Source organism: Chiroxiphia lanceolata, chromosome 11 (assembly GCF_009829145.1).
Source record: "Chiroxiphia lanceolata isolate bChiLan1 chromosome 11, bChiLan1.pri, whole genome shotgun sequence".
Lineage (NCBI taxonomy): Eukaryota > Metazoa > Chordata > Aves > Passeriformes > Pipridae > Chiroxiphia > Chiroxiphia lanceolata.
Window position 1 is genome coordinate 19,618,475 of NC_045647.1, and position 23,969 is coordinate 19,642,443.

Here is a 23,969-nt window from a genome sequence, read left to right on the forward strand (position 1 = left end):
CCTTAATTCATCTCCTCTTGTGTCCTGTGTCCAAAGCAGGCAGAAATGCATTCATTTCTTTGTAGTTTAAGAATGCAAAACACAAGTGGTGTAGTCGCTCTAGTTCTGATGAAGACAACTGTGCTTTAATAGGAATTTTTAGAAATATAGATTGATGGCAGTGGTTACGATTCCTGCCTTCCAAGTCAGTCTGGATAAAGCAAACACTTTAGGAGCCTTTGCCTTGTCCACATGCTGCAGCCAAAGGCAGGCACTCCATAGATGTCCTGTAATGGTTTCTTTTGTCTCCTCCTAAGCTTGCCAGAGCAAGAGCACCCTGAGAGCCTCTAAGGCAGGTGGGAGCAGTGGGTACTCAGTGTCTTGGTTGAGCCCCCATGCCACGTTCTTTCAGATAAAATCTCCAGTTTATTAAATCAGCAGATTTGCAGAACTTTGTGCTAGAAGATCAGTGTCTATTCCAGGCCCTGGCACAGGTTGCCCAGAGAAGCTGTGGCTGTCCTATCCCTAGAAGTGCCCAAGGTCAGGTTGGACAGGGCTTGGAGCAGCCTGGTGTAGTGGAAGGTGTCCCTGCCTGTGGCAGGGGGATAGAATGAGTTGACCTTTAAGGTCTCTTCCAACCCAAACCATTCTGGGATTCTCTATCTTATTTTAAAAGTAGTGTTTCAGGAGATAACTCCATCCCCACTAACAAGGCTGAGGCTGTTCCAGATGGACTGTGTCAGCTGTTCAAGAGACACTGTACGGTACACGAAAGTGGCTGCACTCGAGTGACTGTTCAGAGTGTGTTGTTTTCTAATGATAAATGACTTTCTACAGCAGATAAAATTCTCTCTCCGTGCAAGGTGTTAGGTCTCTCCAGTAACTGGAATTTGTCCTGTTAAAATCAGTGCCAATAAGGAAAGAGACATAGAACTTCTGAAGGCACACATACAGATGAAGAATATGCAGTCTGGCTGGAAAATCAAACCAGAACAAAACCCCAAGCATGTAATATACTGCGTTTTAGTAACTTATGCTGCAGTTCCCAGTGTGACACTGCCACTGCTTTATTTCTTCCAAGGAAAGAAAAAAATGAAGGAGTTGGAGGCAAAGCTCGAAGGCCACCTCCACAGGCACTGTGAAATAGTTTAATATTCCCCGACAGTGCGAGGGCAGCGAGGGGGAGCGAGGGAAGGAGAATGCAGTGCCATTCTGCTTTGTGAGTGAAACTGAAACTGTGTTTCTTTTTTCCTTTTACTGGAATTTTGACCAGTCGGAGGTCATCAGCATCAGTGCACGTCCCTTGGAAGCAAGAGGTGGGTCAGCAAGTGGAACAGGTAATGCTCCTTCACTGAGGCAGCTCTGCCTGTGCACGGTCCCTGCTCCAGATCCCCTCCCTGCTCACCTTTTCCTGATTCCAGAGCACTGCCCAGCACTGCTGTTTAGGATCCTGGTTTTAATATAACCCATATTAAACATCTCATTTCTGTTGACCTTCCTAAAAACTCGAATTTCTTTTAACCCATCAGTGCAATTCCTGTCTCTGGGGTGGATGTGGGGTATTCACACAGAAGGCTGCGTTCCCAAAGGTCATTTTCCAGTGCCCTTAAAGAGTCTCTTGGAATTCCTGGGTTTCAGAAAATCGTGTTGACAAAAATAGCATGATTAAGGGTCACCCCTCTGGGGGAGTGTGTGCTCTCGGGTTCTGCCCTCTGAACCACTGCTGGCTTCACATGAGGCTCGTGTCCCTGTCTTCACACAGACCTCAGAGGTGAAGTTTTACAGGAGTCAGATCCTCTCCACCAGAGATTCCAGAAGAAAACAGAATGAGAGTTTATCTCCCTGCACCCTTGCAGTCTTTGGGGAACTGTAACAAAGGTGGCACTGCAGATATTGTCACTGTTCAAAACATTTCATTCTGGAGTCTTGATAACTTATGAAAAAGGGAGGTTCCAATTCTGGAAAGAATATTGTATGGGAACAGCAGATTTTAAACAACTAAATTCAGTAGGAGTTTATTATGTTTATTATGGGGGATTCTCAAGGGAGTCCCATGGATCACTTCTCCTCAGGTGCTTGTAGCTACAATAACACTTCCTACAGCATCATAGTAGGAGCCACAGAAAGAACATGGGTATTTATTTACCTGTCTACCTATTTATTTACCTCCATTCACCTGTTTATTTGCCCGAGTTTGCCAATTAATTCACCTCCATTTAGCTTTGTTGAAACTCATGGGAAGTTTTAAAGGCTGAGGAATGCCACACTGCTCCTGCTGTCATGGGTGAGGTTGGGGAGGGCTGATAATATGTATGTTTTTTGAGATCGTGGCAGATCTGGCTGCCAGTTCCGTGTGACAAGCTAGACCAGTCTGGTCCTGGTGGATGTTGATTGTCCCGAGCTTTTAGGGTAGAGTGAGAGGGTTTTGGGTAGCTGGCATCCATTTGTTTCCCTACAGGCAACGGAGAGAGTTTGCAAGTGCTGTGTAGTAAAATCAGTATATCTTAGAAACCATCCATATGCTATGGATATGTCACCATTTCAGAGCTCTGAAGTGACAGATTTGGCTGTGCCCTCACTCTGTGCAGTGTGTGCCATACAAATGCAGCATTCTCAAAAGCTTGTGTGCATTGGTCTGACTTTAAAACCAGTATCTGGGGGGTGAAATACTGACTGATTAGTCCTACCACTAATATTGCGCTTCTGGTGTGATTGTTGTCCAAGTGGCTACCTTTTGGGCTTATAATTTCCACTTTTGCCAGGGTGCATTTACCTCCATTTCAGGTTTGAGGTGTTGATGTCACAGTAAAGGTGTGAGACATTGGCCTGTCCGTGGTCACTGTGTGTCTCTGAGACACCAAGAACACTGTAGGAGTCAGGCCCAATGTACCATGCAGGTTTCATCCTTCTTCTGGTTTTCTCCTTAAAAATTTTCAACTGACTAATGAAATTCCACACTTCTATTATTATCTGAATTCCCCAAATCAATAGGTCTGCCTACCTGCAGATATTTTATATTGTCATTGCTATTGCCTCCCGCATTATAGATCCTGTATTACAAAGATTGAGTATGTAAATTATTCTTCAGTGCTACATTTCAGTTTATCACATTAAAAACATTGGCTTTTATTACACTAAAGATTTGAGACGTGAATTTTTTTTTCATCTTTAAAACAGGTCCAGCTGCAAGCATCACTTCAGCTCCTGCTGCTCCAGCAGAAGGTCTCCTTCAGGTAACCAGAACAAGGAGCAGTTTTGATTGTGCTTGATTGTTACAGTTACTTTCAAAATTAATCTCTCTTATTTCCTGCAGGTTGCACCTACATCATCAAGCATAACTCCCCAGCTGGAAGCTTCCCAGAGGAGCGAGGAGGCAGAGAGGATGGCTTCGCCTGCGCACACGGAGAGCGTAACGCGGCGATCGACAGCAGATGGGGTGATGAGTAACCTTCACAGGGATGGCTCCCTAGACTCTGGTTCCTATGGCAAACAGGCTGAGGCTCAGGAGAGCGGCACCCCAGCCAAAACCATCGGCAGGTTTTCAGTTGTCAGCACGCAGGATGAGTTGACTTTGGCGTCCCCGCACTGCCTGAGGTTCTCGGCGCCCCCGGACGTGTACCTGGACGAGCTGCCCTCCAGCCCGGACATGAAGGCGGCCGTGCGGCGGGTGCAGACGGCCTCGTCCGTCGACGTGCTCTGCGACCAGGCGTCCAGCGACTCCGCCGACGAGCCCTTCCCTCGGCAGCCCGCTGCTGCTGCCCAGCTCTCCCCCCCCAGCAGCAGTGCAGCCACGGACTTGATCAAAAAGGCTGCTGCTTTCCTACAGAGGTCTGGCAAAGGCGGCTCCCCAGGCCTGGAGTCGCCCAATGGGCAAGGGGCGAAGATTCCCACCATCAACATAACGTCCTTCCACTCACAGTCGTCCTACATGAGCAGCGATAATGACTCAGAGTTTGAAGATGCTGATATGAAGAAAGAATTGCAGAACCTGAGAGAAAAGTATGTTGGGTCGCAATAAATGCGAGGGAAGCTCGTGTTACCATAGCTTGGCAGCAGCTCAACTTAGGATGAGCAGAACTGTAATAGTAAACTGGTTCTGGGGGGAAGTTGTCTCAGGGGAGGCTTAGATTGGATATAGAAAAAAGGTTTTTCCCCCAGAGGGTGGTTGGGCACTGACCAGACTCCCCAGGGCAGTGGGCACAGCCCCAAGGCTGCCAGAGCTCCAGGAGGGTTTGGATGATCCTCTGAGGCAGGAACACCTTCCACTAGCCAGGTTGCTCCAAGCCCTGTCCAGCCTGGCCTTGGACACTTGCAGGGATGGGGAGTCATCACAGGTAGACAGTTACAACTTCACATACTTAGAGCTGATTGTCTTATAACCAAGGACTGTTTTGTTTCATCTCTTACAATTAATTACACTGTCAAGACGTGGTGCTTTGTCAAATACATCGCTTGCAGAGTTCTTTATTTTTTTGTAGGCATATGAAAGAAATTGCTGAACTCCAGACCCAGCAGAAGAATGAGATAGAGGCACTCTATATTCGGCTGGGGAAACCCCTTCCTCCTAACTTGGGCTTCCTTCACTCTGCCCCGCCGAGCGGCCGGCGCCGAAGAACCAGCAAAAACAAATTGAAAGCTGGAAAACTCTTAAACCCTCTGGTCCAGCAGCTCAGGAGTGGAACATCAAGCACAAGTAGGTGCACTGGGATGCTTCCCTATACCTGTTGCTTGTGTCAGCTGTGGCTCTGCTGTGTGGTGGCCTGCAGGAAAGGATGGAATTTTTGTTGGGTTTGGACAGATTTATCCCAGCTCCCAGTGCTGAGCCGTCCCTGCCTGCTCTGCATTAGTTACAGTGCTTGGCAGAAGAACAATATTCCACTTTAATTTGGAAAACAGCCTGGTTGCATCTCTTCCTTTGTCCAAATGCTATTTACTGATGTTTGTATTCATTTCTTAGGTGCTGTTATCCTCTACTGATTAGGTGCTGTAGCTTGTTCTTGTTTACTTTTTCCTCCCAGATGCCATATAAAAGAGATGGGATTGCATTTGCTCCACCAAAGGATGGGAGTTAAAAGCAGTTATAAAACTATGAGGTTTTGACCGTCTGAAGTAGCGTGAGATTTTTCACACAGTAGTACAGTCTTGAGTTGTTATCTCTTGGAAAAGTATAAAAATATAATTTAGCTGGGAAATGTCAATATACCCCAGTACCTATTTCTTCAGTGAAATGTATTCATACTAAAGTATGAATAATTTTTTTTCAGCTTAGTTCACACTGTTATTTAGGGGAGCAGAGCATTTCCAGTGTCCACCCTGTGTTTCAAACCTGGTGGCTTTTGTTTTCAGTGTCACTGAAGGTCCCCTTCGAATTTCATTGCATAAATCTTTATAGACAGAGTGTTTAGGAGGTTTTTGCTTTTAGGGAAGGATTTCAACTGAGAAGGGAAAAATAGCATTCAGAGGCAGTAAGTTCTGTGGTCCATCTTGAGTCTGAGTGTTCTTTCCTGCAGGGACTGTAGCAGTGTTCAATGCTTTCTGGCCCTTGAGCTGCAGTTTGCCTGATGTCCATGGGTTTCACTTCCTTCCCCTATGGTCACGTACTCAGAATGGCAATTTTATCCTTGGGCCATTCATTTTCTAGTTGGTCCTTGGGTTGTCTCTAGCTGTTTTCCTTCTCTCTGTCCAAAAAACCTACATCTCTCTCCACTTCTGGATCTTGGCTTATATCCGTATGCTACCCTAGTCCAAAGAATTTAAGCTTATTTCTGCATTAAATGTCCCAATTTTCTTTTTTTTTAATCCTTATCACCTTCAGTTAGAGCCCAGAAATCTGCTCAATCAGATCACTGGTGCTTGCTCTCCTTCATTCATTCCTTTCATGTTATTTTCCAGGTTTTGAGACACTGTCTAAAGTTCACATCATCATTGAGAATCTGTGTTCCTACATAAGTCTTCTCACCCTGGACAGTGTAGATTCCTCATTTTTTTGGCCTTCCTCAGTTCTTCCTCATGGATCAAGGACAGGCAATTTCTAATAACATTACTGATGTTATTGTAATTTCCACTGTTAGATGCTTTTGCTGATAAATCCATGTAACAACAATTACAAGGGTATTTTGGTTTTAAAAAGATATCTTTGTAGATGGAAGTATAGATACAGAAGTATACATACAAACATTATCTAGATATCTATAGATATGTATCTATGAATATGTAGATAGATGCATAGATACAGATATTTATATAGAGATATATGTGAAATTATAAATATATAGATGTATAGATGCAAGTATTTACATAGAGAGATGAATCTACACATAGATACCTTGGGTAAAATATAGAATATATAAATATACAAAACATATGAAATATATATAGAGAGAATATATAAGATATAAAACATAGAAAAACGCCAGAATACAAATGCCATAAATGTGTTCTGTAGATTTATCAGCAGATGCATCTAACAGTGGCAATGACAGTTGTACTCAGAGAGCTATAAATAAAAATTTCCACATGTCTGCAGCAACTTTTTATTCCTCTCCGTTTGCTTAATTTCACCTTTGGTGTCAGAAGCAACACCAAGGCAAACCTCTGTGTCCCACTGCATCGTCCCCTGCGCTCCTCCTCCTCCTCAGCACCCCAGCAGCTCTCACTTGATTCCAGCTGTGCTCCTTGGGAGGCTCCTGAAAACGCAGAAGAGAAACTGTAAAGCCCAAACCTGCTCCGTGATCTCTGTGGAGAAGGGGGCTCAGCGATAGGATGTGTAGGTGGTTTCCTGGGGCAGGCTGTCCCCGAAGCCTGTGCTCCGTACAGTACACTAGGATGGTGAACTGCTGTTCCTCTTGGTGCCAAGCTACAGATTATTTTTAGGCAGGGATTTTTGTCTGGAGGTTTCCTAGAGTTTCCTGTCGCATATGTTCTGTTTGTTTGCTCTTTCAGGTAATCTTTCAGACTCTAAAGACTCACCCCACAAAGAAACAAGTAAATCCCAGCCGGGCTCCCCTGAAGCAGCCGTGGTGACCCTCCCCACACCCCCCACCTTCGGGAAGGCTGTGCAGACCCAGCAGCCCTGCTCTGTCAAAGCCTCTCTGTCCTCTGACATCTGCTCCGGCCTGGGCCCCGACGGAGCCGACGCCAACGCAAGCTCTGGCCAAGGTGATTTTTCTTGCCGGCTGTTTCGTGTCTCTTCCAGCACATGCTAAAATTAGTTCCCTTCCCTTAGGCTTGAACTTTTTAGGAGTGATAGAGGAACGTGAACCTTTGAGAATCCAAACTACTAGCTTGTCTTTGAAAAGATCATTGCAGTATTGTCAGAAGAGCAAAATTAAAGTATCTTTCCGAGTGTTACCACCACTCGAGAAGGCATGCCCAAGACATTCCTGATTTTTAGGAAGGAAATACCTTTCAGTGGCTTTATACTGGCACCTTCTCTGGAGTCTGCCTTACAGATTCCTGAGAAAAAAATGAAAGGAAAACAAAAAAGATACAGAAGGCTAGGAGACTGTTTCCTTTGGTTCGTTTTTTTAGGCCCTTGATGCTGGTAGACCTTGAGTTCCTCGTTATAAACGACTAAACTGTCTTGGATGCAAGGGAAAATAAAAACAAAATTAAAAGAAAACCAAACCCAGGGGACCAAATTACGTTTCCTTTCTCTAAGGGGTTCACTTTGTGCATGATTTTGGAGTCCCAGCTGCAGGACTGTAGATTGGCTGTGCTCCCCAGCCCCCACCTCTGAGATCTCTGTGTATTGCCCCTGTTGTAGGCTTTGACTGATCTTGTTGCCATGCATATGGGAAGTTCTAATGATGATTAAAATACCTTCCTCTCATTGCACATCCTGCCAAACTAATCTGCAAAATATCTATCTGTCCTCTTCTGCTGTTATTGCATCCTTTGTGTATGGTCAGTGAACTTGCTCCTCTTTGGCAAAGTTAAGGGGGAGATGTGGAGGTTTAACTAACAAAGCTGATTTGACTGATGGTTTAGGACATCTGATCACAGCTACTTGTACTTTATAAGTGTCTTTGTTTTCTTCCCTTTATATTCATTTGCAGGCTGGACGGTTTTCCACCAAACGTCTGAGAGAGTGACCTATAAATCTAGTAGCAAACCTCGTACCAGATTCCTCAGTGGACCTGTGTCTTTGTCCATCTGTTTGTATTTGTTCTTTTGTATTTTATCACAGTCCATCTTTCTTTTACTCCCTTTTTCCAATTCCATGGTTTATATCTCTAATATGTTTGGCAGGATGCCCCTTTTTCTGAAACATCTTTTCTTTCTTTTTCGCTTTCTTTTAAGTAATCATCATGAACACACCTTATTTATATTAATTTTTCATATGAAAGCTTTTTTTGCACTGCTTTTGGCTCGTGCCTGGGCACCAAAAGCATGTGTGGAAGATCTCATCATTTATTATATATAGCCTGATGGTAAATTTTACCCTGGACTTACCAAAGCTTTTGTACTTTATGTGATTTCTGTTGAAGTAATTTTATTTGCAATGTGGCAAATATACATGTCTGCTGTCCCGGTTCCAGCGACAACAAAACGAAATCCATCCTTCTGTAGACGAATGGTCTCTTTCACACATGTTTGGACTCTGAAGACATGCATGTAGCAAGCTGATACAGTTCTAGAAGGTCACTGGAGGGTATAACTTCCATACAAGGGCTGTATTAACACAATATACAGTACTGTTTATATCCACTCTATTTTCTTTAATTTTTTTTCCCCGCTCTTTGCATGTGGAAATGCTGAGACAACAGTGCTCCAGCTAGTTCTTTCCAAATCTGTATCCTAGGTGGGCTTTTCCTCATGTCACTTTAATTACTTTAAGTGAGCAATTTTTTCTGTACTCATAGCAGCAAGAAGATCTGGTTACTCCAAGGGAGAGTCCCATCACCTTTTTGTGTAAGCTGATCTGGCTGAAGCACTTGACTCAGTTTATTTTCTTATGACCTTATGTGACCTCAGAGATGAAGTCAATTAGCAGTTCATCAAAGCATAAATAAGTAAAAAGCAATATCAGATTTTTAGATACTTGGAAATGGATTGTTAGGATCCAGGAGTTCTGTCTCAAATAACTGTGCACCTTCTATTTGTACCCTATTCGTCTGACTTCTAAAGTAATTGGCAATTCCACCAAATGCTATCAAGCTATATAATTAAAAAATTAAGACTTTTTTACCCAATTGTAGATGCTGCTTTTTAGGCAAACGGATTTTGCTTGTACAATAAAGATATGTTGTGCTGAACAGGTACTATAGGCCACTTACATATAACCTTAGAAAGGCTGATAACGTTTTTGAGGAAGTGTTTGGTTAAATAACTGTGGGTTTGCATTAATAATGGAGCTCTGCATCGCTCATCACTCTCCAAATGGTTCAGATCAAAGGCACAAGACCACTCAAATACACTCCTCCTAATTTTATGAGTAAACAGTATTCTAAAAAATAATCTTGATTTATTTTTTTTTTTGTTTGAGCTCCCTGAAAGCCCAAGCACTCAGGTTCTTGAAAACTGACATTTACTGAATTTATTGTCATGTAGTTTTTAACAACTCGTGAAGTGGTGAGACAATTTTGCATTCCGGGATTTTTTCTGAGAACCTGAGGGGAATTCTCAGTTCTCAAATGTTCCCATTTGGTGTTACAATGGCCACAGTAATTTCTTCCTCTGCACATGTAATTGCCAGAAGTTGTTTCATGAATCTTCCACGGAATTACTATTCAGTAGGATCTAAAAAGACTGGGAGATGGCAATTAAAAACTAGTGTATTAAAAATGTTTGGGTGCATGGATATTGTGAATGAAACCAAGGGAATATGTAAATCCTTCAGATGGTGAAGTTTCCTGGTGCTTAAACAACTCAGCATGACTAATTGCTTTCTGTTCTCAGCCCATCTGCTCTCTCGGGTTCTTCTGGGCGCCGTGCTCAGGAGGAGGTTTGCACTCCCCCATTCCTGAATCACACCAGGAGATGGACCACGTTTCAGGCATCTAACCCTGGCACGTCAATCCAGAGTCACCACTGAGCAGATTCAAATCCTGAGAGCACAGCCTGGTTTCCAGTGCTGCCTCTCACTTGGGGTGCCAGACAGGGCCCAGGGCTGAGCTGTGGGCAGGTTCTGGTGGGGCAGGAGGTTATACCAGCTATTTTCCCAGTGAGCCCAGCAGGCTGGTGATGTGTGTGTGTGCAGGAATGGGGATGGGGCTGTAAGGACGTGCAGCTGATGATTCTGTTGAGCTGGTATCCAGAGCAGCTGTGACCAGGGGCCTCAGGAAAACTAGTGCTTGAGGAAGGCCAGGTTGGAAGGGGCTTGGAGCAGCCTGGTCTAGTGGAGGATGTCTCTGCCCATGTCAGGGTTGGAATGAGATGGGCCTTTAAAGGTCCCTTCCAACCCAAACCTTCCTTTGATTCTATTATTTGAAGATGAAAATGATGGAAATGCCAGCTGGCTCATGTTTCTCTGGAAGGGATGTCAGTTGACCCAGCAGGCAGGCAAAGCAAGTATTTGGACTAGGCACTAAGCATGTTTGCATCCATGCCCTGGAAGTGTCCAAGGCCAGGTTGGACGGGGCTTGGAGCAACCTGGGCTAGTGGAAGGTGTACCTGCCCATGGCAGAAGTCTGGAATGGGATGATCTTTAAGATCTCTTCCAACCCAACCCATTCTAGGTAGAGTTCCATGATCTGGGTGCCTGTGCCGGGTGTGCAGGGCTGAGACGTGGCCATCCAGTGCCAACAGCTCAGGGGCATGTCCAGGCAGTCCTGGGAATATTCACAAATTGAGGTTTCCCTGGGAATTTTTTGTTTGAGAGCTGTTGGGAATGATTGTGCTGGATTTTCAGAAATGCTCTGAATCTGTATGTTTGAATAAGGAAAACCAGCCCTTTGGGGAGGTGGAATATTCCATCAGGAGACCTCTTGCTGCATTAGCAGAAAAGTCAGCAGCAACTTGAAAAATAAATGTTCAGATGCATTAAAGGCAGTATCACAAGTGTCTTGCTCTGGTTATAAGATCCATCAAACTTGAACACTTTTACAGTGTTCTCCAGGACCTTTTGGTCTGTTCCCCGTGTCCAGTATTGATTTCTCCTTCATACATTTCATGAAATAAAATATTTTTGATGGGCTCCAACATAATTTTAGCCTGAATTCCTTTCCTGGGTTAAATTGCAAGGGTGTCCTAGGGAAGAGTTTCTGCTGATTGTGAGAGGAATTTTCAAAGCTCCATTTGGCTTAGGCTTGGAATCTTGTGTAAAGCAGTTTTTGTCAGGTCTGTAGCAATTCATATATTGTATGTGCTTATGCAATTATGGAAATGGCCTAGCAGTTTATTGCCATTTCCATTTTTTTGTAGCTTCCCAGCTTTTTGGCAGCTGTTAGAGTGCAAATATGGGACAGTGGATTTTTTTCTGTCCTGTATGATATAATAGCTATTTAATTCCTCACATAAGAAATCTGCAATTGGAGGTAAAATACTCTGCTGAACTTTCACAGTCTTACATTAAGTCTTAATTATGATTCATCTCCTAACTTTACAGTTCTTAAACACCTTGATTTTAGCAGTAATACAATTAATCTGGTGAATTAGGTCTACAAAGTGAATTTTTAATTGAGTTTGAATTCAAAACCTGCTGTAGATGATGACTGTCAGTCCCTGCTTCAGGCTGTATCACCACTTAGGGAAGGTTTCCCATCTCTCAGGCCCCACGCTGGAATGATGCTGCTTGGAAGGAGCAGCTCTCTTTTTGGTGACTGACTCTCCTGTGATATTTTCCTTGAAGCCACCTCTCCTCACACAGTGTTTTGTGAGTCTCTCAATTGTCGCCGCTCTCCGTCACTTCCCCACAAGCCTGGAGGCCCTGGGGCAGATTTGGCACCTGAGGTGCAGGGAAACCTGTGCCTGGGTGTGCAGGAAGTGGAGGGGCTGGTGATTAAAACGTTTTTACATGCATTTGAGCACGTACTGCAGTCAGCTGCCTGCTTTTATTTCTCGCAGGCAGTTGCTTTCCATTCGCATTCATATTGTGTAAGTACTGCCTTTGCTGCAGGAAATAACCTCCTAGGATTGCTGCCACGGCCAGTTCCATCATGGGAGTTCTTTCCATAATGGGAGTTGGTAGCTAACTTTGGGATAGGCAAGGTAAGGTATATCTGAGGGAAAAGAGGGGAAAAGATTTAAGAATACAACACAGATGGTTGAGTTGTGAATGTGACTGTGTTTGTTATCTGGGCTTCGAGATGAGAACTAAACATGATCATGCTTGCATTGCTGTAGTCTTGTCCTTCTGATTTTCCCAGGATAGAAACCTATATGAACTATATGAAATAATAAGAAATTCTTTCAAAGCAATCCTCTGTTCCTCCTCATGCCACCCATATCCAAGCACAAACATCTCTTCTCCCTTACTTCCTCCGTTGTTTCTTTACTTTCTCTTCCTCAGTCTCTGACTGACATCTCTTCTTTCTCCTGTGAAGACTCATTCAGGGCCTGTGTCAGCCTGGACCTGCAATCTCTGAGTTTAAATCTTTATTTCTGGCACAGTAACATCAAATACCTCCACTGTTTACTCTAGAGAAAAAGCACATCCATCCTCTACCTTACTTTTTTACCCCACTCTGATTTTGCTCATGTTTTCAAGTGCTTCTTCCCAACGAACTCTCCATAGCCCATGTCAGACACTCATCTCCTCCCATACCATAACAATATTTTTCTTACCAAGTCCAAAATACCTTTCAGGAAATTTGGCACCCAAATAGCGACGGTGCCGATGTCTGGCAAGATCTGACAGTCGAGTCGGGGTCTCGGCATACTTTGGCACTCTGCTATCTGTCAAAAGACTATGTAAAATCACGATGAAGGATGGAACGAGATAATAATGAAAAAAACACATAGTTAAGATAAATTAAAACTCAGCTACTCTGCTGGATTATTTTTCTGCACTTGGACAAGGCATAAGGGAAACTCATTCACAGTTCCGTTCAATTGAAGTTCAGAATCTCACATTTAGACACAAATCCTACCAAATAAAATATTTGGAAACAATTGGCCTCAGACCTGCAGAACAATGTATCTTTTTGGACTTGTAAAACAGGAGTTTTAGGGTTGTTTTATGGTTTGTCTTTGCAGCCAGACTAGCTTGACTTGTTCCTGAAAGCATTTTTGGCCTCCAATCACAAACTGAATTGACATCATTTCCTGCATTAATAGCTAACAAATCAAAACCTCCTATTGGGAAGCCAAGGCGATTTGGAAAAAAAAAAAAGGAAAAAAAAACAAACAACCAAAACACCCCCCCCAAAAAAAAAAAAAAGAGCCAAAACCCAAACAAATGCATCTTTAAGTCACGAGCCCTTGCTTTTGGCATGCTGTGGTACTTTCCAAAGCTTCTGAATGGCTGCACATTAAGAAAGGTTTGAGCTGTCCAGTTATTTAGGCTTCCTTTACTCACCTGAACTGCTGACTTTGTCTGTCCTTTCTTGCATAATAACTACTTTTTGATTGCTTAAAAGTACAGAAGCTTGTCCGTCCGATTCGTTGTGTTCAGTCTTACCTAATTCTGTGTGTCTTGTATTGTTTTACCTTGTAGGGTCCACCTTGAAACGACTATGTCTAGGCAAAGATCACAGTAGTAGTAACTATCCCATTTTTGTTTCTCAGTATTTCCTTCATGGCATGGGATGTTCTTTGCTTTTTTATATTATTATTTTTTTACTAAAAGCTAGTTGTTTAATAACTAGAGCTGATGCACTTATACGAGAAATATAAATTGTGGTACTTTTGAGACTAATGCATGTGCTGTGATGTCTTGGGAACCTCGCATGCTGCAAGAGAGTTGTGGTGTTCTGTGTGTGTGTGAGACGTGCACGCATGCGGCCAGGAAACTGGGTTCAGTGTTTGTCTCTGAAATACACACCTTTATATGACTGCAGTTCTCTGCTGGAGGAATTGATAGCTTAAAACCATCCCGGCCCCCTTGAGCTGCATGAAATATTAAACACCAATTGAAGAGCTTTTCTCTCAAAAGCCTTATTTTTCTCACTTTCCCCCAAGTAAAGGAAAAGGGATTGAGCAGTATTCACTTAGAAGTGACATTGCAGGTTGAATGCATGATCATTTAAAGGTTATTAACGTATTCTGTATAACTGTAGGACTAATTAGTGGACTCGGTTTCATTGGCTGGTAACTGATTAACAGAGAAAAGAAGACTGAATGTTCATGTTTGCTTATATAGTAATTATACTACAGTTCTATGAACTTTTTGCTTGGAGAGATGGTCTTTATTTCCAATCTTTAGCTACCTCAAATATGTTAGCTGAAAAGTTACTTTACATTTCCTGCTTAGGTCAGATTCAGGCTCCTTCAGTTGCAGTTCCCTGCTGAGCTTGCTGTGTCAGAGCTGTAGTTACCAACACAGGAAAAGCACAGAAAATTTTCTTCCCTAGTGAACATATAAACTTAAACCTCTGTCAATACTCTTCCTGACTGCTTTTATCTATACCAAAAGTTCTTTATCTCAAAAATTCACCCCCCACTATCTTCTCTCTCCTTTGTCTTCTATACATTCACGGTCCTGATGGGGTTTTTTCCCCAAAAATATGCAGATGGCCAAATAAATGGTCCTGATGTCATCAAGAGAGATGGTGGGTTCCCAGAGCCTTTGAGGCGCAGGAAGCAGTCCTACCTGTAACCTCTGCAACAATTACATTTTTCCAGGAGGACAGTAAACTTATGGAAGCAAAATAAATGGTAAATCAATTCTGTGAATGCCTGCAGTTTTAGCAATACATCACACCTCCCACTTTCTCGTGGTAGTCTCTGATAAGGTGTTGTCTGCCTCAGGATGGCAGTGTTACTGGGCTGCATTCCTGGCTTCTCTCCCTGTCCTCAGTTTCCCCAGAGAGACGTTAGTGGCCAAGGTAACATGATGTGATAGAAAATACAGACCCATTGGACTTGGACCATTTCTTTAAGCAAAGGAGTTCTGTAGGCAGGAGGGGGAGGGTTAAAAGTCTGAAAAGCCACCATTGGAGTGGCAGTAGATGAGAAGGTGTTTGAGCTGCAGAGCTGAGGCAGAGATGTCATTGTCAATTCTCTCTGTGTGATTTTCCAGGATCCTCGACCAACAGCCTGGTGACGTGTCCTGAGCCCCTCCCGCAGTCGACGCTGCAGGTTCAGGCCAACAACAGTAACAACAAGAAAGGGACGTTCACAGATGACCTGCACAAGCTGGTGGACCAGTGGACGAGCAAAACTGTTGGAGCTGCACAGACAAAACCTTCGTTAAACCAACTGAAGCAGAACCAAAAAAGGCAAGACATGGAGCCAAAGGCTAACCCCATGCAAACACAGAATGAGACGTGTGGAGTAAGTGGCCCTCCTTGAAGGACATACCTTTTGCTATGTGTCTGACAGCCTTTTCAGAACTCAGATGTGGAGGAGGACATAGACTAAAATTACTCCAGATAGATGCTTCCTATAAATGTCCAGCTCTTTTCATTCAGTACTAATCCGATTTTTTTTTAAAATCGTCTTTTGGAATAATCTTAAGGGATACGTGGGCTGCAGTATATATATATATACATATATATATATATATATAAAATATATATTTTTAAATTCCAAACTGCTTATTAACAATGATACACAGCAATACTCATATCATTACCACCTGTTGCTCAACTTCAGTTTCAACTTACTAAAGTTTTCTTCTTTTTGATGTTTAATATTAACCTTCCTTCAACAGAACAGTAGCTGGTGGCTTGGGGATTGTGAGCCGTTGTTTGAGTGGAATTGGAGTGAGTACTGGGCTGAGAGAGGGGACAGCTGGATGTGTGTGCTGACCCTTGCTTGTTGTACTGGGCACCGTGACAGTACCACCCTCAGAACTGCTGTGAAAGTATCCTACAGCAGACAGGTGCCTGTTCCTCCCCTCGTAGATTCAGTAGCAGGACAAAGCCATTGCAATGTGTGTGTGTTCAGGGCTGGTTTTCATGGCTGAGGGGTGATACAGAGGGAGGCAAAAAAAGGAATGAGTGCACATCCAGAACCCCAGTTTACCGTTCTGTCCCACCCTGGCCTGGGTTTCCAGATGTCTTCCTTCTCCTCACAGTTGGAGGTTGTTTGACTAATAAGTTTTGCTGGCTTCATTTTTTTTGAAAAATGAAAAATTGAGCCAAAGTAGAGGAAAATAACAGTGAGGAACTGCTTTGTAATCCCTTAAAAGCAAGAGAACTAGATCTGGATAGTAAACCATTGTCTTTTTTGGCATGTGGAAGGAAAAAAAAACCCGTGTAGCACTGGTAGCTCTGTAGTTGTTTGTGAGGTGAGACGTGCCAAGGAGGAACTGCTCCAGTGCCTCTGCTTTGGGACCTGCACGTTCCTGAGTTGATTGGGTCACTGACTGCACAGGGAAAAACATTTGTGCAAATTTATTAAGCAATTTAATTTCAATTCTTAGTTGCCAAAGTGGGCGAAAAGTAAATAATCCTTCTATGTAATAATGGTTTAACTGGCTCCAGAGTTACATATACTTGAAGATTTATAGAGAGTGATGGTGAGGGCACAGATTTTGCTCTGTGAAGTCACTTCTTACCTTCTTTTGATGTGCTTTTTGTGGTGTTTTGGTGTCTTTCCCCTGAGACTCCTGCAGCAGTTTGAAGTATTTGATGGGGGTGTTTTGCCCTCTTGTAACTGTGGAAAAGTGAGTGGTTATTTTTCTTATTTAAATCACTCATTAGTATCAATTTAGAGTTAATTTTACCTCCTGCAGTCTTGGTGTCTCTGTCTCAAAGCCTGTGGGGAAGGCAGAATATCACTGAGAGAGCAGCAGGAATGTCCCTCTCTCAGGACACTGATCTTAGAGGGTTTATGTCTTTCTCAACCACAGCAGTTGTTCCAGGGAATCGACAGGACTGACTGAAGTCTTTTGGAGGTGATTTGCCAAGAGCATGGAGAGGTTGGGATTCCCTGCTCTTCATTTCACATCATTCCTTGTTGCTTAGAGGAGTTGCTTGGAGCGCTGGTGTGGGTGATGCCTGGGATGGTTTGGGGCATGAAGCCCCTGTAAGAACCACGGTGGCTGCAACAGAGATGCAAGAGCAGATGGCAAACATTCCTGGTGTGGGTTTTATTGGGTGTTTTGGCTATGAAGATGGCACAGAATGCTGTGAAGTGACAGAAAATAGAGCAGTAGGATGATATAAAGGACTTTGACAAGAGTTGGTTTGGGAGTTGAGCATCATTCTGCTATTTGTACCCTTTGAATTCCAGCCTAAAGGGGAAATTGAAGTTGAGGGAGGAGAAGGCTGTGTGGTGTTGGGAGAGAAGTGGCCAAAAGAGGAGGAAGGGAATAGTGTGACACAACCAGACAAGCGACCTGTGTGTCAGTGGTCAGAGGGATGAGCCCCATGAGGAGATGTTACACCTCTGCTGAATCACAGCTGCTTCCACTGGAAGGACAAAAAGAACTTGGGAAATAACATAAAGGATGGGGAAAAATAGCTTTCCAAGAGGGAGAAAGTGAAGCTCAGGCTGTACTTCCTCAGTCCATCTGGTAACACCGTCTTTTGTCACTTCTTTTGATCAAAAATGCCTTTGCAACAAAAGAATAAGGAGCACTAAGCAGATTTCCAACTCATTAGAGAAAGTTATAGTAAGGTTTTATGTTGGAAATAAAGGGTGGATAAATAGGAAACACGGGAATTCTTATGCCTTTTGTGGTTTTTTTTTTTTTCAACTGGAATAAATAGCAGGAAGCTGTTAGGGCAGGTTGTCTCATCTCCTCATGTGGGGGATTGGTTTTGAGAAAAGCTGTCGCTGGTCCCGTGTGTTGGTCAGAAATGAGGGACTGGGGGCAGCAGTATTTGTACCTTTGCTTCTGCATTGTCTCTGGGGGTTACTGGACAGAGAGAGATGCCTCCTTGAAGGGTTTTCATAAGGGGTAGGAGTGAAGTGAGTTGTCCCATGATGCAAAATACATTTTAAAAAAATTATATATATAAAATATTAACTATGCATTTAAATAGAAAAATGTATTTTTCAATTTATTATTTTCTTTTACTGTCCACCCACTCTCATTAATAAGCAGGGCAGTTGTGTGTCTGTCTTCAAGTCTTCTCTTTCCCCCTGGAACCAGAAGACTCTCTTTCCTGAGTTGTCTCTGATTTACCTGAGATGCTTCTACCACGAGCAGCAAATTGTTTGCTGTGAATGTAATATTTTATATGATTTTTTTAACAAAGTGAAGGCTACTCTTTAAGGCTGGAAATAGCTCAGAAGAGAAACTGATGGTGTGTTTAATAAGAGTAAGTGGTTTTATTTTTTGTCATCAGAAGTGTAGGCAGCAATGAAATAATTGGGATGCAAAGCAAAACTTTATATTCTGCTTTGTTTCTGTGGAAGTTTGGCTGCAAATCCTGGTTAGAAGTTTGCTGGGGGGGGGGGCAGGAAACTTCAGGCATCCAGTTGTGTCACAGGAGCACTGAAATGTTCCTTCCCAAATGTTTTAAGGAAGCATGGAAATGCAGGTAGAGTCTCATCATCAGTAGTTTGAATTGTAATAGGAGATGTTAAAAAGAATTGAAGTCAAACTGCCTGATAGTGGTGATTTCTGTCTTTGTCATCTGTGTGAAGATATGGTGTAATAATCCTTTTTTACAGGTAATTCTGGTTGACATTGGTCAAGGAATATGCTTAGGAATGTGAGCTGCCTTCTGTGCAAGTATACTGAATATTGGGTACTTACAGACACTATTTAAAGATGCCTGGGAATGAAGGACTTGCCAAAAATGTTTTCTATTCTTCATGCTGTTCTGGAGCTCCATGGGTTTTAAAAGGCAAAAATATTACCCCAAAAAAAAAGGTGTAAACATGTTCCCAGTGCATGGTGAGGCTGTTTCTGTGAACACACAGAGCTGTGTCAGTGGGTGACGTGTGCTGGGGGCTTGGACACCGTCGGTAACATCTGCACATCTGCTGGCATTTCCTAACTCTGGGCTCCGTGGGCTGACTGCCAGGGAGCTGGAGGTGGGCACGGATGCCAAAACCAAGCAGGAGGACCAGTGCCACCTTTACTGTATCCTCCGTCTCTGTTGGGTTGGAAGGATAGTAAAAAATGAATCTGTGTTTGAAGGTTGGTCTGAATGTCAGGATGACTTTCCAGGAACTTGGAAAACCATAAACACAGATATTCAGGAGCACCTAACAACTTCAGGTTTTCAGCAAACTGGGCAAAAGTGATTAAAGAGGTGGATTGGCATCCTTACCTGCTCATGTTGGCAGCCAGCTGTGACTCTGCCCTACCACTCAGTTTTGTTTCAGTGGTAGCTGGTCTATACAGAAGTAAAACACTAATACTAATGGGGTAGCCATCAAAAGAAAAATATTCTAAATCCTGACTTTTTAAGTGGGTTGTGATAGTTACAGTCAGCTTTCACAGCAGAATTACCTGGTTTCCTCTATTCCAATATAAACCCAGAAGTATTTACGGTGTTCATGAGTCATACCCAACTCTTGACTGTGTATTTGACAGTACAGGAGCTGTGAGTATCACTGAGGTGGCACTTTGGAGCTTGCCTGGTGAAGCACAAGAACAAGGTAGAGAATTAAAACAAGTCCAAAGAACAGATTTGGGGTTTTTAAACTACTTGAGTCTTTGTCCTGTGGGGTTTGTTTCATTTTTACCAGTGTTTTCCTGTATGTTCTCCTCTGTGTGTGTATTATTCTTATTTTCTAAATGAGTCTGTGTGATTATTTGGTGCAAAGGGAAGACTGGCAGGAGAAGGCAGGTGTTGGGAAGCAGGAAGGAGAGGTGGCTGGTACCTGCAGGGATGTGTACAGGGCAGAGGTTTGCCAGTGCAGGCAGAGCTGGGGAAGGGCAGGTGGGGAGGTGGCCTGAGCAGAGGGGAGAGGGCAGTGGGCAAAGGTGCCCCTGTTAGGTGTTGGTTCAGTAAGTTTATTGCTTCTACAGAGGAGGTTAATGGATATGTAGAGAGGGAGAGCAGGGGAGGAACTTCCCTTCCTACACATGTCACAGAGGGTACTCTGCCCCCCTGAGACCCCCCCAAGAGCTGTGTGCAGGGCTGGGGCCTCAGCACGAGAGGCACTTGGAGCGAGTCCAGAGGAGGCCACGGAGATGCTGCCAGGGCTGGAACCCCTCTGCTCTGGAGCCAGGCTGGGAGAGCTGGGAGGGTTCACCTGGAGAAGGGAAGGCTCCAGGGAGACCTGAGAGTCCCTTCCAGGGCCTAAAGGGGCTCCAGGAGAACTGGAGAGGGACTGGGGACAAGGCATGGAGGGACAGGACAAGGGGGAATAGTTTCCCACTGCCAGAGGGCAGGAATAGATGGGATATTGGGAAGAGATTCTTCCCTGTGAGGGTGGTGAGGCCCTGGCACAGGTTGCCCAGAGAAGCTGTGGCTGCCTCTTCCCTGGGAGTGTCCAAGGCCAGGTTGGAGGGGGCTTGGAGCAACCTGGGCTAGTGGAAGGTGTCCCTGCCCATGGCAGGAAGTCTGGAATGAGATGAGCTCTAAGGTCCCTTCCAACCCAAACCATTCTGTGATTGATTCTATGACTAAAGGACATCAACCCAGTCTTTCTTCCTTAAAAAAAAAAAAAAAAAAAAAAGTAGAAAAGTCCCTATTAAATCTCTCTGGCAGACAGACTTTTTACGTGGTGATGTCAGATGTAAATTTTGCAGAGCAGTTGTTAAATTTGTTGGTTTTGGGACTGTTGGCCTTATCAGCCTCCTTAAGGCCAGGGCAGCTGACTCTGCTAGGCCTCGACACGCAGCAGAACAAACAGGAGTCATGAAGTCATGCCATCCATAGTTGACTAAGCCATGGAATCTGTGGCATTCCTCATTGCTGGTGTTATGGAGTCTAAAGTTGAATCAGAAAGGGAGAAGACCAGTTCTGCTTTCCACTCCTTCAGGAGGGTTGTTTTATTCTAAATAACCCCCAAAGACATGTCCTGTGTGACTGTGGGTACAGCTCCAAGGATCTTTGTATGTCAGTGGTCTCTCAACATGGGTTGCTTGAGCTGGATGCTGTGCTCTGATATTGTACTGCTTGTTTCCAGTTGCCAAGATAACTTCAGAAACCATTCACAGCCATGTCTTCAGGCTGTGGGGAGAATGCCAAAGCCCAGCAGCCACACTGGAAGCCGAAACCTTGGCTCCCTGGGATATAGTGGGTGTAGCTGGTGCACATTGTAGAATCAACAGCCTGTGCCAGAACTGGCACCTTTCATAGAACCACAGAGTCATTGAGGCTGGAAAAGCCCTCTGAGACCACTGAGTCCAAGTGTTCCCCCAGCACTGCCAAGGCCACCACTAACCCATGTTCCCAAATGCCACATCCACACATCTGTTAATCCCTTCAGGGGCAGTGACTCCACCACCACCCTGGGCAGCCTCCAGCAAACTTGCAGAACTGTCAAGGGAGTGGTCAAGGGGAGAGGTGCCTTGGGCCAGCAGGGAGCCAAGGATACCAGGCATGTCCTTTCAGCCCAGAACTGGCCAGCTCATGAGAGATGGGAGAACCCACAGGCTCACAGCTGCACTGGGGACTCTCCACCCCTGGCAGCTCTCAGGCTGGTGCTCAGGTGACCACTCTGACCACTGGCAGGGCACTGGTCATGAATCCCAGGGCCTTCCCTCGGTGCATCTTGTTAAACACCAGCCTGGCTGACTTGAAATGCTGAGCTAGTCCTGTTCACAGCTGAGATCTGACCCCATGTAGGTGATGAACGCTCCTCATTCATCACCATCTGAATGTCCATCTTCTTCCCTTCAAACTGTACAAGCAAAGGGACTCGTAGTCTCCTGGCTTTCCTGGAGCCGGGAAATCCACAGCTCCTTGTGCTGCTTTGAGGACTCTTCTGGCACATGTTAATTTTGGTGTTTCAGTCAGCATCTCCATGCAGGACTCAATGGGTTGTGTGGGCCTCCATCAGTGTTGAGTCATCAGAACTGGTTAAAAGGTGATGGTTAAATAGAGGCCATGACCAAGAGACTCCTACCCAGGGGAAGACACAAGAGCCAGATGTTGTGCCTCCTAAAGTGTGCATTTAGCTCCCTTGAAGCATGGGATGAAGGTAGAGGAAGAAAACTTAAGTCATTAATATGCATTTGTCATTACATTATCAAGTTTAATGAGTATGTGTAATGGTGGGTTTGGAGCATGACACAATTTTATTTCCAGTAGCACATACACAGCCTTAAATCCAGCTGCTACTTTGCTGAGGAATTCAACTGAGAAGCAGAAAGTTTAGAAGCTTGAACTGGGGTGAGTCAGATTTCTCAGTACTTTAAAAGAGCTGAAAAATGATGTTTTTCAAGTCAGTTTTTAAATAGGGCCACTGAAAATGTCACCTCACATTTTCAATGCCACTGAATAAATAATCTGTTGCTAGTGTAAGAAATGCTGTCCTGGAACCATAGGGTGTCCTGAGTTGGAAGGGGCCATCAAAGATCGTCAAGTCCAACTCCTGGCCCAGCACAGGACACCCCCCAACAATCCCAACATGTGCCTGAGAGCGTTGTCCAAAATCTGTATTTTGGTTAGGTACATCACTCACAGGCGTTTAGCTTGGTAGAAACCATGATTTGAGGATGTTAAAAAAAGAGTTTAATAACAGCTTAAAGAAGTGTGCTGGTCTTAAAAATATGTCCCTGGTTCCTCTGTTTCTTGTTCTTTGGTGTCTGTTGTTAATTTTGGTGGGGTTTTACACTTTAATGATGTCAAATTCCTTATACTGAGGCATCTCTTTCAGTTCGATGTTCACCATCAGATTCAGGTTTCAGATGAAAGGAAGTGAAGAAGGGTATTAGATACTTCTGTATTTTTCTAAAATTGCCTTTGGAGCAGAGGTTCATGCCCCAAAGCAGAAAATCCCAGGGGGACACTGCCATTTTTATTGTTAATTGAGAAGAGAAATTAAAATCAGAAGCATGGAGTAAGTGTTCCACACAGCCTTATACGTATATTCATTTTTTCTGTTGAAATTTCACCTTCATACCAATTTTATCAATTGAATGTAAAATATCACATTGGTGGGAGATTCTCAGAATTAAACACTCCTTTTTCCTATGCCACAAATAGGTGCTGGCATGCTGGGAACCCCACAGGGAGTTGTAAATTCTGTGACATTAAAAACATAATGAAATGTGAATGTTTGGGATAACGGCAGTTCCCATGGTATTGTGCAGGATGGAGTGTGTCATCTGGAAAGCTCTGCCATCCCATGTTGAGGGAGAGCTCTTTCTCTGCCCCTTGCATGCGAAAGCTGAATAATTGTAGTGGGCGTTAATAGAATTCCAGAAAACCGGCTGGAATTGGTTGTGGCAGCGCCTGAGGCAGAGCAGCCCCGCTGTGCCCTCGCTGGTTTTGCCACCCTGGCAGGTCTCCTTCCTTTCCTCAGCTCTCTGGGGCCAGATGAAACACTTTTGTACAGAAATATGGGCTAGAATTTTTAAGCCTCTTCTGAGGCTGATCTCATGTAAGCGCGTGAGATTTGGGTTAATTCTGCACTTAGTGCAGTTCATTTACTTCTATGCACAAGATAAAAGATACTTGAGTTCCTTTGGGCATGCGAGGTTGTTTGTGACTTTTTATGGTGTTCATCCTCACTTGTTTAGTGATGCTTCCTGCCTTCTTGAAGAGCGAGGTTATAATCAGATAACTTTCCCCTCTGCCCCATATCAATCTTTCCTATTAATTTCCAAATTTTATGTCTTTAAAAAGAGAAAAAAACCCCAAAAAACAAAACAAACCCAACCCAATCCCCCACCAAAAATATAAAAGGAAAAAAAGAAATGAACCCAAAATAAAGGCCCAAGGACACTGTGACACTCTTGTGCCTGTGCCCCCAGCTGGCAGCCCCTGCCGTGCCGTGGGGGAGCAGTACCACCGTGGACATGTGTGTCTGGGCTCGGTGTCACTGCCCGTGGCAGGGGGGAAGAGGAGCTCTGTAGCGACGCTTCT

At 44.0% G+C, this 23,969-nt stretch overlaps 1 protein-coding gene across 10 annotated transcripts in view; it reads left to right on the forward strand.

The window, feature by feature from the left end:
- WNK2 (WNK lysine deficient protein kinase 2) overlaps positions 1-23,969 on the forward strand; it is a 120,513-nt gene that overhangs the window by 87,097 nt on the left and 9,447 nt on the right. For 4 of the 10 annotated variants that reach the window (XM_032698752.1, XM_032698754.1, XM_032698757.1 and 1 more), the window contains 8 exons: positions 1,253-1,316; positions 3,157-3,212; positions 3,293-3,978; positions 4,458-4,672; positions 6,922-7,137; positions 8,037-8,135; positions 13,577-13,621; positions 15,101-15,354. In XM_032698752.1, coding sequence (XP_032554643.1) covers positions 1,253-1,316; positions 3,157-3,212; positions 3,293-3,978; positions 4,458-4,672; positions 6,922-7,137; positions 8,037-8,135; positions 13,577-13,621; positions 15,101-15,354 — 1,635 coding nt within the window. Of the gene's footprint in view, positions 1-1,252; positions 1,317-3,156; positions 3,213-3,292; positions 3,979-4,457; positions 4,673-5,871; positions 6,064-6,921; positions 7,138-8,036; positions 8,136-13,576; positions 13,622-15,100; positions 15,355-23,969 lie in introns of those variants that run through there. The other 6 variants (XM_032698753.1, XM_032698758.1, XM_032698760.1 and 3 more) reach the window with 5 other exon arrangements.